We start from the raw sequence: 12,318 nt of genomic DNA, 5'->3' as shown, positions 1-12,318 counted from the left end.
TTTAACACGCATTTAAACTTTTTTTTCCTTTTTGTTTTTACTAAGCAGCAATGTATAACGTGTATCCATCAATGTTTTTGACATCAAGTTTTGACACTATCAGTCCCTGTGGCGCAATGCATTGTGATTATCAGGGAATTGTGATATATTGTTTGTTTCGGATGGACGTATGCAACAAGTACACGAGATAAGTTTTTTTCCCGGTTCTACTTTTTGATTAACTTTCTTTTCTCACCTGGAACTTGCAGTGTACCAGTGGTTCCGATGGTTCCTAGCATGTTAGTTGCAGTGCAAGAGTAGGTGCCAGCATCCTCTGAAAAAGCAACGAAAAAATACATTTATCTAGTTAAAACTTATTGAAACTTATATGTTATAGCAATACCAATCAAAATATTTTAACTTGGTTCCGTGACAATGCTCTATAACTGACCTACAGAGGCGACATCTGACTTTACCCCCAAATATAGAGCCACCAGCAGTGGCAGCAACTTGTACGACTTTGGGATACAGGTGGGGGCAAAAGATTGAAAAATGTACACACAAATTTGTGGGTCACCATTGTTTTCTGTTTAGTGACACATGGACAGCATGTCGACTCCCGGTGCCCCCTTGTACATCAGAGTCTGTGTAACCATATGCTGTTATAGAAATATTTTGTACTTTTAAAGAATTAACACTAAATAGCCATTTTTACCAGGTGTTTCATAAATATGTGAGGGGTTACAAAAATTTATTACAAGTAAAGTATTGAACTTAAGTTAATGAAACCAGTCTCAAACAGTTTTTATTTACATCTACAAATGTTCAATGTGTGCACTACGGGTGACACAGTACACATCAACATGATAGTCTACTTGTTGCCACACTTGCATCAATGGGCCTGTCGATAGTGTCTACCGCTGTGATGATACGCTTCCTTAGGGTTGTGATATCATGCGGCATTGGTGAGACTAATACCATGTATTTGATGAAACCCCACAAAAGGAAGTTACACAGTGTAAGGTCCGTTGATCTTGGGGACCAAAACATTGCACAAAACACTGAGTGATGTGGCTGATTTGAGTGCCACCTAGCGGCAAGGATGTGAACTCTCAGCATAACAAAAGATGCGCACACAAACTGTTTGTGTTCCTCGATCGTTCTGGACTGGTTTCATTAACGTAAGATCAATAGTTTACTTGTAATAAATGTTTGTAACCCCTCAAGTATTTATGAAACACCCAGTATTTGGGAATGATTTTACATTACTGTGAACCCTACAAGTCTCCAACACCTTACAATAATTCACAGTTTATGATGCACATGAATTTAACTGTACTGCAAGTTATTTTCTTCCATGATAATACTGAAACAGCACAATGAAGGGAGTGCTAAAATATGTGAGTAACTGGCTATTCACTCCCCAACTGTATTCTCACCTGGATATGCTTCGGGTATGGTGAGCCTGCAAACTCCATTCTTGTACTGTATTTGGTAGTCAGCAGAATTCTCGATGATTCTTCCGTTCTTAGACCACAGGATGTTCGGGGGAGGTTCAGCTTGCACTATGCATTCGAAGCGTGCTGTCTGACCACTTATCACTGCTATGTCACGCAAAGGCTGAGAAAGAACAGAAAAAACCTCATGCAGACATTATAATATACAATTAAGACAATTTTAGTATATTTTTGCTTGTAAAATTCAGAAATTTCCCCTGAATATACATTTTAACTTTACTGATACAAAATTTAGCAATTAAGAACACAGCAAGATGAAACTTCTTTCTGTTAATTCTATATGTGTTTTTTTTTTATTATTACTATTATTATTATTAACATCAGTTGTTATAAAAAATAATGGGATTGATCCTGCAACATTGTAATGAAGAGCAAGGAATGAAACTTCAATATGAAGCCATATACGGTGATATTTGAAAGGGAATTAGGAGGAATTCCCCCTTCTGGATATCAAATCTCCTTCTCTCATGGTAAAAATTTAGAAGACAAAAAAAAATCATTGAAACGTGAGTGCACAGACTTATTTCAAATCTTTTTCCTCAGGGAAATAAACAACATTTTTTCCATGGGGAGCAAACAAAAACTTTTCCAGAGAGGGCAATGCCATATTTTGAATTAATTATTCAAAATGCCATGTGGCATGAATGGGAGAGGAAAGAATAGTTTACATGATTCTTGTTGGAAAATCTGATGGTAGGAGACCAGTACGAAGTCCAAGACGAAGATGGAGAGATGAATCTAAAGGAAATCGGTAAGGATGGAAAATATTGGATTGATCTTGCCCAGGATAGGGACAGATGGAAGGCTTGTGTTGCTGCAGCCATAAACCTTCAGGTTTATAAGAAGGCTAGAGAGCAAACAGAATGAAATATTTTACCACTCATTTTCCAATTCATTGAAAACGCCCTATTATATACATTAATTAAGGAGGTTGATAAGTATTTGTATTCTTCAAGGAACATTTGCAAGTTTTTATCAGGTCAGTAGAGTACCAGTTTTATGTAATATCAAAGTACAAAATATGTACATAAATATGTAACAATAATTGATAAAATGTGTACCTAAATATGTATTATCAAAAGGATATGTAGCTAAATATGTACTATCAAAGAATATGTAATATTAATAATAATAAAGTATCCAAGCAATTTCAAGAATTCTGCAAGGTATTTAATTAATTTGGACATATTCATTCAACTTAATTTTAAGGACATAAGTTGTTCAAATTAAAAATTGTATCAAATTTATAAACTCAAAAAAAGCACAGCAACATGTACAGTCACAGACACTGCCGGGTTGTAATGAACACATTGATTTTCAATGGAATCGTTACAACCCGGCAGTGTCCATGACTGTACATATTTAAGGTACATATTTAAGAAACCAATTTTCTCAACTATTAATTACTTTTCCCATCGCAAATTATTGTAGAATATGTAAATATGTAAGAGAGCTCTTTGTAACTTTGGAAACAAATTGTAAAAAATAGCATCTACAGAAAGAACAATCGAATGAATGAACATAGCTACATTGTGTAACTCGCTATGTACAGGAAAGTAGCTTTCTTCTCCACCGATGCCAAGTTTCTAGGTGCTTTACCTAAACCTGAAAACGAAATGAAGATATGCAACCACAAGATGAGTGGGGGGAGGGGGAACTCCAGCATCTCTCGATAAATAACGGTTCTCATATTTTTTTATTTTTTTTATTTATTTATTTATTTATTTTTTGTCTTCAGCCTGTCTTTCGACTCAGCAGTAAATTTTAGGTGACCGTAAGCACTATGTATCTCATTGATTAGAAAATATGACATCACATGAGCTATAAATTTTCTTCATTGTATTTCAGAGATCAAAAATATGGGGAAAAGGGTCAAGATAGGGAAAAAATACCGAAATATGTTGTTTTATGTAAAGTAAATTAGCAAATATGTAAACTATGTCACATCCTAGCAAATATGTAAAAATATGTAACATAAAACTTATGCAAAATCATATCAGTTATATTATTCGTTGACATTTTCCTGGTCAAGGTATGTATCTAGAAATGAATAGAATATGTAATGCATCCCATAAATGTAATCTAGTGGATGTAATATACATTTGTAACTCAATTATGCTGATCTACATCCCAAATATGTTATCAAGGGTATGTAATATATATTTGTAACCATAACTGCTGTGTGTTATGTATGTAATCAAACCGATATGTAATAATATATACTTGTAACTTTAATCATACTGCATCCCAAATAAGTAATCAAGTGGATGTATTTGTACTGAAATCATGCTAATGTTATATGTAACAAATGACGTGCTCTATACTGCTGCAGATAGAAATATCTACAATGTGGTCAACAGAACAAGAATAAATGACAATTACAATTACATACAAATCCAAGCTCTAATTATCAGTATTTGTAAATTTTACATCAGTAGTTTTATATCGGCAAGAAATCTATAATTACTTACTGTAATGAACATTGGAGGCCTCCTTAGTTGATTTGAGCCGTGAGTGGATCCAGGCAGACTTCCAGTTGTACTTGGAGTGCTAGGAGGAGTTGGGGTACTTCCACGACCCTGAGGTCTTGGCCCTCTGGTTGGGCTCAGTCCTAACCACGGAGAACCAGCAGGAGATGCTGAAATAAGACACAACAATATTTTATAAGCACTACCAATAAATAAATATCAATATAGCAAATGTCACCGAGATAATATTTTGTCTGAATATTAAGTGTTTTTGGCATACATAGTGAAGTCTACGGTTTTAATTTGAATAAATGACTAAATTTTCTATTTAATGAGTATCTAGTTTGGTATCTAACTGGAGATAGATCTTACTAGACATGGCAAGTAAATTCCCATACATTAGGTTAACTTGCATGGAAATATACATACAAAGAAAAGTCAACAGAATAAAGTTCTGAAGTTATAAATATTGAATGGTAAATACATTTAAATTGCCAGAAGCACAGTGCAGTGCTGTGATGTACAATGTTATGTACAATGTTCAAAATAATAATTATTCCATTTACAGTACTACTAAAGTGAATTAGTGTAACAGTTTATTTTGGAGGGGGGGGGGGGGTTCAAGTTGATTGACTTATGTAGAAATTATTTACATTTATGTGAAATAAAAATTTCCAATGTTCAATGAGAATGTTCTCCTGACCCCCCTTTCCTCTGCTAGTTACAGTATGTCTATGCTAAAAAGCACATGTGTACACAAACAAACACAAGCAAAAAAAAATCAAAGTGAATTAGTTGATACAAAATAAAACTATTATTAACAAATTCTAAAAACTAAACAAACCTCATCAGCTGTTAGTAAATGACAGTGTGTTATGAATCTAACTGTACATTTTTACGTTAATGAAAACACTTGTATGCACACACACACATAACATGCAATCACTTTGCATACTTCAGGAAAATACTGATATCCTTTGTGTGGACTTTTGTTTTACACTACCATAGATCCCTAATTCTATTTTTTTAAAAAAAGCAACACACACAATCAGGGGCGCCGACTTGTCAAAATTATTGGGGGGACTCTGATAACTGAAATAAATTAATGAATGACTCACTCCCTCACTTTTTTAAGTTTTGGCCTCAGTGTTCGGAATCTCATAAAAGCCCATGAATTCCTCAAAAATATTTTTTTTTTTATTCACAGTTCGAATGCAGAATATTAATTCTCCACAGATGGATATGTCACAAGTTTCGTCAACCATAATAGCAAAATATTCCCGACTTTTAATATCTGCTACCACGGAAAGCAAAACAGATCTCCCTAATATATCAATGATGTCGTTCTGAATGTCATGAGAGAGCCATTTGTAGCCTGAACATCCCATCCACTACCCTAGTTCATGCACATCATCTTTTGAAACTCTCTTTAGTAAAAATTTTAACAATACTCATAATTACATACTTAGTATATAGTAATAAGTCATGTGTTTTGCTGTCTCTGGTCATAGCCCCCCAAAGTTGATGGTTTAGCAGTTTCAGCCTCCAAATTGATGGTCTAGAACATTTCAAAATTCAGAGTAGACTTTACAAGGGAAGCAAAATAATACATTAGATCCTCTTAAGCAAAATTATTAAGGGGGCTCTGCCCCACATCATTAACATTGGGGGGCTCGAGCCCCCCCCCCCCCCCAAGCCCCATGGAGTCTGTGCCTATGCACACAATCAACACTCAAGACACTGTTAATATATGTAGGGTTAATACAGACAATACATATGGGCATTATTGATTCATTAGTATGGTTTTGATGTCTAGATGCCATTCACAGTACATGTACCTCCAGACTCTAAGCCAGGTGTCACACTGTGAGGGCCGATGCTACTTAATCTCGGAGACAGGCTCGGAATACTTGGAGATAAGGAGAGAGGGCTTGGCGTAGGCTCCCACCGAGTCACCGGAATAATGATCTTCGGTTCGTGCTGATGCACCGAGCTCTGAGGAATCTTCCGTGTAGTGTCAGCCTCGCATTCCGACAACTCGCTCTCCGAAGTCGGTTCCCATTTTACAGACTTGAAGTGGCTGAACTTCTTTGGCTTGAATTGGGGGATGACTTTCTGCTTGCCGATGTGTCTTGCCGGGTGAACTCCTAGAGTTTGAACCTTTCCTTCAGTCTTTGTCGTGGTTGCCGGAGTCTGTTTGGCTTCACTGCTGGAATCTGTCTGAGGCTCTTCAATTTTCGGTTTGGTCCTTTCAATTATGACCGGCACTTCAATGTCGTCGTCTTTCCTCGATTCTATTGTCACGTGTTTCTTCTTATCACCCTTCTTCCCCTCTCCTGGCAACACGATTCCAAACTCGTAGCCAAAGTCATATTTGAAATATATTAGGCCAGTATCAGGGTCTATGTGCTTTGTACCTAAGGTGAAAGTTTGTCATATTACAAAATGAAAAAGCACAATTAAGTAATTTTACAAAAGGAATGTGATGTATGGGGGAGGGACCAATTTCATGGATGCACCCCCTCGAAAAAATTGCGTGCACTCAGGAAAGTAATCATCATCGTAATTTCAATTACAGTAGTGTCTCAATAATTCAATGATGTGGATGATCTGAAAAAATAAAATCCGAGTTTTGTCGGAGAAGTGGGTTTGTGAATGGCAACTATGAAATATATTGAAGCAGAAGACACTTGACCATTTCTTTACAGTATAACTTCAGTGTTGTTTTTAACAATTTTTCCTAACATCATTGTTACTACTACACTGAGCAATGTAAGTACAATTAGTGTTCAAAGTGATGGAGGATGCAGGGAGGTGGTATCTCATCCTCTCCCCTCCCCCCACACACAGCTAGCAAAATTTCCATAAAACATCCCCCCCCCCCCCAGCTGGCTCACCATCACCATGTTAAACCATAGGAGCACACTCCAAATTAACTCCAAGGCTCAAATATCTCCCAGTTACATTTACCATTTCAAGTGCTGAGTACAATATTCCTAATGATACTGCATATCCCATTTTATCCACACGTTTCTTTTAAAATTGTATTATTTTCCCTCCTTTGATTTTCCCTAGGTTAGTACACACAGTTAAAGATTTTTGATTTGAGGTACTCAGGGATATTGCCAGGCCCGTAGCCAGGCAGGTAAACTATTTTGCATAATTTGTTTGCAGTGAAGAGTGAAAATGTAGACAACTCACAACTTTAAGGATAAATCCACAGAATATGAACAGCATCTATTACATTCGCTCATTTTGTTTGTGAGCAGAAGTAGCCGCAAGTATTTAGAATATTCTCTAGACTTCAAAAAGTTCTTTCATAGGGGAGCTTCTATATCTGTACCTTCACTGTCCCTGTTGCAACCTCCCGTTTAGACAGAAATCTGACTTTGATGTCATCATGCAAGTTCCCTCCGCATCTGCGTCAAAAGTCAACAACAGCTCCCAAGTTTCGGGAAGGAAGGGGAGTTTAATTGCTTTGGCCGGGGGTGGAATATACTGTAGGCACTGTGATTAAATATTGTGCGTTTTTTGTCTGTGATATACATATTTGCATCATCTAAAATAGTATGGGGTGTGTAAGGGATAATTTCAGTTATCAGTCAATTAACACTTCAAGAGATGTTTTCAAAGATGTAGAAAAATGTAGTATTTGTGTAGTATATGATATTTATAAATGAATGAGCACCCCCCCCCCACACACACACATAATTTACCTTCATTTAATATTTTTTTTAAAAATGGACTTTGTTTACAAAGCCCCCCCCCCCTGCAGATCAATTCTAGCTACGGGCCTGGATATTGCTACCTTGAATTATCGAGACACTGCTGTAAGCAAATTTAAATTAATCTAATAAAAAGGTAGAATATTGAGAAAGGGGGAGAGGAAGAGAGATGAGAGGGGGATGAATCAGTGGAGAAGACAGGAGGGTAAGATACAAAGGCAATAGAAAAATGGAAGAAAGAGGAGAGGGGGAGAAGGGAGAGGTTTGACTAATATTTTGCATTGCACCACAACTAAAGATAAGAAACCATGTAAACTGAATCCTTTGAACAGTATATAAAATTAAAATCTGTATATTCACAAAACTGATTTTTTAAATAGAAAATTCTTCATTCATACCATATTCAGCCACTCTAGATTCCTCCCTGTACGCATGGGGTTCTTCCTCTTCCTTGTTCTGTTGAATCTGCTGCTGTGTCTTCACATCTTCCACTTTTGTTCCCGACTTCTCTTCTGCCTGGCCATTACGGAGAGTCATTATCTCTTCCACAAAGTTCTGGGCTTTCGACTTGAAGCTCTGAGACATCTCGTTCAAGTGTTGGGAGGCAACATCTGTGAAGGAACATTGAAATAAAGGGTGCTTAATAGAGTTGCATCTGCACTAAAGTAATTGTCTATATACCCAGTTCCATTTCAAAGAACATTGTAACAAATATTGTTAAGGAACATTTTGTAATTTTATATAGGATCAGTTGAATATTTGTTATTGGCATTTGCAAAATCTATATTGGTACTTTATCTGTTATATTGTATATATATTTTAAATCACTTTTCTGCCACTTTTGGCATGCTTAAAGAACATCCATGCCCAGGCTGGGATTCAGAACTGAGAACGTCAGTGGAGAGATCAAAAATTGTCCAATTTACATGCTCACTTTCAAATTTTCTTTATTAAAGAGCAAGGTTCAACCTTCCCTAACCTACTTTATCAGTATTGGCAAATATTTTCATACTGCTCCACCTAAAGCTTCTGTAACTCATTGTTGCTATTGAACAGATTGCATGAACCTAACATATTTTCAAATAATTCTAATTAATCACACTACAGGGAATGCAAAAGTTCCATAAATAAGTTATACTAAAGTTACTCATACTCACATGTTGCTGTTGTTGGGACGCGGCCAGCAAATCCATACTCTGGTGGTTCTCCTGGCTGAAGACCATCAAGAATATTCGTCACCGGAACAATGGCTTTGCCCACAGGTGGCTGCTTGGTCTGAATCCCGACAGATGTGTCGCTGAACCTTCTCTTCATTTCTTCCACTCGTTGCATTCGCCTCTGTTCGGCATCGAACTCTTTCACCACGAATGAAGTCCTGGGTTTCCTCTCCTTTTCCAGAGGGGCAAGAGTGGGTCTGGGGGGACCTTCGATCGAAGGCGGAGTATCAAATTCTGTAGGAGGAGTTGGGACTCTGTCTGCAGACGGTCTTGATTTCTTAGGGGTGCTTGATGGAGGTTTTACTTTACGATATTGTGGTTCGTCTGTGTCGCTATCATGCGGAACCCATTTTGGTTTTATTCTTGCACTCTCGTAATCGCTCTCGTAGTCACTTTCCCTGAATTCTCCGCGAACAAATTTCTTCGGTGTCGGGGGAGGTGGACCCTTGCTCGCTTTTGGTCGGGGAGGATCGGGCTGGTAAGGGAAAGGTTCCAAAGCTGGAAACTTGGACGTTTCCCGTGGTGCGGACGATGCTCTTCGTGGCGGTTCTTTCTCACCGAACTTGATGACTTTGGTCGTGTGTTCCATGCTGACCACTCGATGGCTTGTTTGTGTCGATTCCGTGAAATGCATGACCTTAGAAGACTCCATCTGCAAAGCGTTTTGGTACGGCGGAATCTTTGTTGTATCCTCGTACATTTTCCTTGTTGGCGGTGGGGCGTAACCTTCCTCTGGAGGGGGTCCTGGCTCCAGAGGAATGATTTCAGTCTCCCTCAGGTGCACCGGAACAACTCTCGTTGGGGTTTTTGGGATAATTGGTTTGGGCTTTACACACTGGACAGGCATCTGCTTCTTAGGTTTCAAAATCTCTTCCAAACTCACAGGAGTGTCCTGAATTCTGGGTTTATCAATAGGTTCAAATTTCGGCCTTAGCGGTCCCTCAAATTTTGGCGGCGTGTCGAATTCCGTGGGTGGCGTTGGAGATCGTCCAATAACCGGGGCTGAACTTCTGCCACTTTTCAAAATTGGTCGCACAGACCTGTACAACAGTTCGTCGGTATCGGAGTCTCCCGGTCGCCACACGGGAGGAATTCGACCCTCGTAGTCACTTTCATAATCACTTCCGTGGAACTGACCTTTCACAAATTTTGATGGAGTTGGAGGAGGTGGGCCTTTGTGGGATTTAGGTTTTGGTGGATCAGGTTTATATGGAAACGGTTCAAGTTGTGGTTCTTGTTTGACTTCTTTCTTCGGTGGGGAGATCTTCCGCTGAGTTTGCTTCACTGGACTAGAGGTAATTACTTCCTAGTAAGAGAAAAAAAATAAAAAATGAGTTTATGGGCAAAAATGTCTTACTTCTAACTTGAACTTTTAAACCCAATATCAAGGTGTTTTACATTCTCTGAAAATGTGTCAACTAATCAATGGGGCAAATAAAATAAATAAATCACTTTGTAATATTTTAAATGAACACTTGACCATAAAAATCCATAATAGACAGATGGTGCAAAACATGTACAATAAACTGTGATTGCTACATTGCACTAACCTTTTATTATTAATTTATCAGTGTAAATTATGCCGAGTTTGGATAATGAATATGTTAATCATGCATAAAATATTTTCACTAACCTGCTGTATAATTACTCTGTTCAATCTTGTTAATGTTGTAAGTAATGTTTTTCCTCAAATCTCCTCTGCATTTTTTATGAAGGCAGGAGTAAAATACAGAATAAATTAACCTTTCCTTACATATGCATGATTTTTATATCACAGAATTCTAGGAAAACTGACAATTCACTACAACTATGTTCATATAAAGTAGATTCCTTAAATAGAAAAAAAATATCCCATCTAGTAGTTTTATAACTATATCAGTCGAAAGTAACAACATTAGGATTGCAGTGTATTGCAACAGATTTTCAAAACTTTGAGAAAACGAATGTTTTATTTGCAATAAAAAATTTCACAAAGATAAGTTTCACTTTAAAAAGTTTTGTTGCATTATCATTAAAATGAAATGTGTGTTTAAAAAATGCAAATTGCTAAAGTGAAATTGTGATTGAATTTGTTAGTGTCTTGAAAATTAAGGATTAGGAAAGATAAGGTGTAAGTTTGCACAAAGAGGACATGGAAAATAGAAGAAGGCATGGCTTTCTATTTTTGACCAAAAATACAAGAAATCAATATGTTAAACAGAAGTGCATGTATAAGAACCAAGAGAATACAAAGTTGTTACAAATAGGGGAAAAAAGGCCTTTTACATGGGCATTAATGCCTGTCAGAACATTGGAGCCTTGTTTGAAATTACGGATTCAAAAATATAATTTAAACGACCTGAAAAAATAGTTTGAATTTTTAAAAAAATAAGAAGCATCTACGTGGATGGCTTACTTTGCTTCCTGGTTACTGTGTGGCAGCACCAACAGTAATTCCAATTTCTGTATTCTCAGTTCCAGCAACAAAATATACAACCGACATGAAGATATTATGTCAAAATGTGAATGAATATTTTTTAAAAAAGGCCTTGGTGGTATCTACAGTTGGGAGCTGAGAAGACTGCGAGGCTGAGGAATGCGAAACTGACCTGCCTGTTGTCGCTGTGTGCAGCCAGCTCGTCTTCCTTTCAGGGTGGCAGCGGCATAAATAAAAAAGGCATGGTACGAAAACGCATTGCAAATGAATGGAACATATTACATAGTAACATGTGAAAGCAATACTAATAATGGAATAAAACTTCACAAATCAAAGCAATCTGCTTCCAACGTGACTAAGAAAGTAAGGGTGTGTGCGTGCTTTTTGTGTATTTCCTAGCATCTTATTAATGCTTCTTTCCTGGACATGGATCAATTAATTTTAACTTATGCAGGGTAGTACATTTTCTCCCTCGTTTGTATTTACATTTTGGTATGTAGCATCGCTTTTCTGCAAATTTCGGATTATGGAACATGAAGTTGTAATGTCTCGGCCCCTTTGATTTATCCACCAACTACGCCCTAACACCCCACACAATTTTTATGAAAGGAGAAATTTATGGTCATTTTGGCTCTAAGTATACCTTTTCACACACATAAACACAAACTTACACCCCTCAAATAAAAAAAAATCTGAATAAACCTTTGCTCAACCCCCGAGCCGGCTTTCCCGCTTTTCGTTGCATGTTAATTCTATTGATAGTTAACCTTCAGCGACCCAGTTTACTACATATAGTCTGCTCTATACATATACATTTATTTATACACACGCCAGAACATTCATTCGATTTTTAAAACAAATTTATTTCCGAAAACACGGAAGAAGTGTGAATTCCTATGCCGTTGCTGGTCTTTGAGATGTCCCGTGGCTGATATCATCCGTGGAGGTTCACGAATGGTTCCAAACTTTTCCGAACGCCAGACTGCACCTCACACT

The 12,318-nt window shown here is 37.4% G+C and overlaps 1 protein-coding gene across 21 annotated transcripts in view; it reads right to left on the bottom strand.

Moving 5' to 3' along the window:
• sls (sallimus) overlaps positions 1 to 12,318 on the bottom strand; it is an 854,140-nt gene that overhangs the window by 494,611 nt on the left and 347,211 nt on the right. For 20 of the 21 annotated variants that reach the window (XM_083122061.1, XM_083122066.1, XM_083122070.1 and 17 more), the window contains 6 exons: positions 8,847 to 10,212; positions 8,088 to 8,300; positions 5,803 to 6,381; positions 3,968 to 4,134; positions 1,419 to 1,599; positions 236 to 313 (listed from right to left, as the gene is read on the bottom strand). In XM_083122061.1, coding sequence (XP_082978187.1) covers positions 236 to 313; positions 1,419 to 1,599; positions 3,968 to 4,134; positions 5,803 to 6,381; positions 8,088 to 8,300; positions 8,847 to 10,212 — 2,584 coding nt within the window. The remainder of the gene's footprint in view (positions 1 to 235; positions 314 to 1,418; positions 1,600 to 3,967; positions 4,135 to 5,802; positions 6,382 to 8,087; positions 8,301 to 8,846; positions 10,213 to 12,318) is intronic. The other variant, XM_083122071.1, reaches the window with a different exon arrangement.

Source organism: Lepisma saccharinum, chromosome 5 (genome assembly GCF_977018435.1).
Source record: "Lepisma saccharinum chromosome 5, izLepSacc3.1, whole genome shotgun sequence".
In the NCBI taxonomy this organism is placed as follows: domain Eukaryota; kingdom Metazoa; phylum Arthropoda; class Insecta; order Zygentoma; family Lepismatidae; genus Lepisma; species Lepisma saccharinum.
Note: the sequence above shows the minus strand (reverse complement) of the source record. Positions and strands in the feature narration are given on the sequence as shown.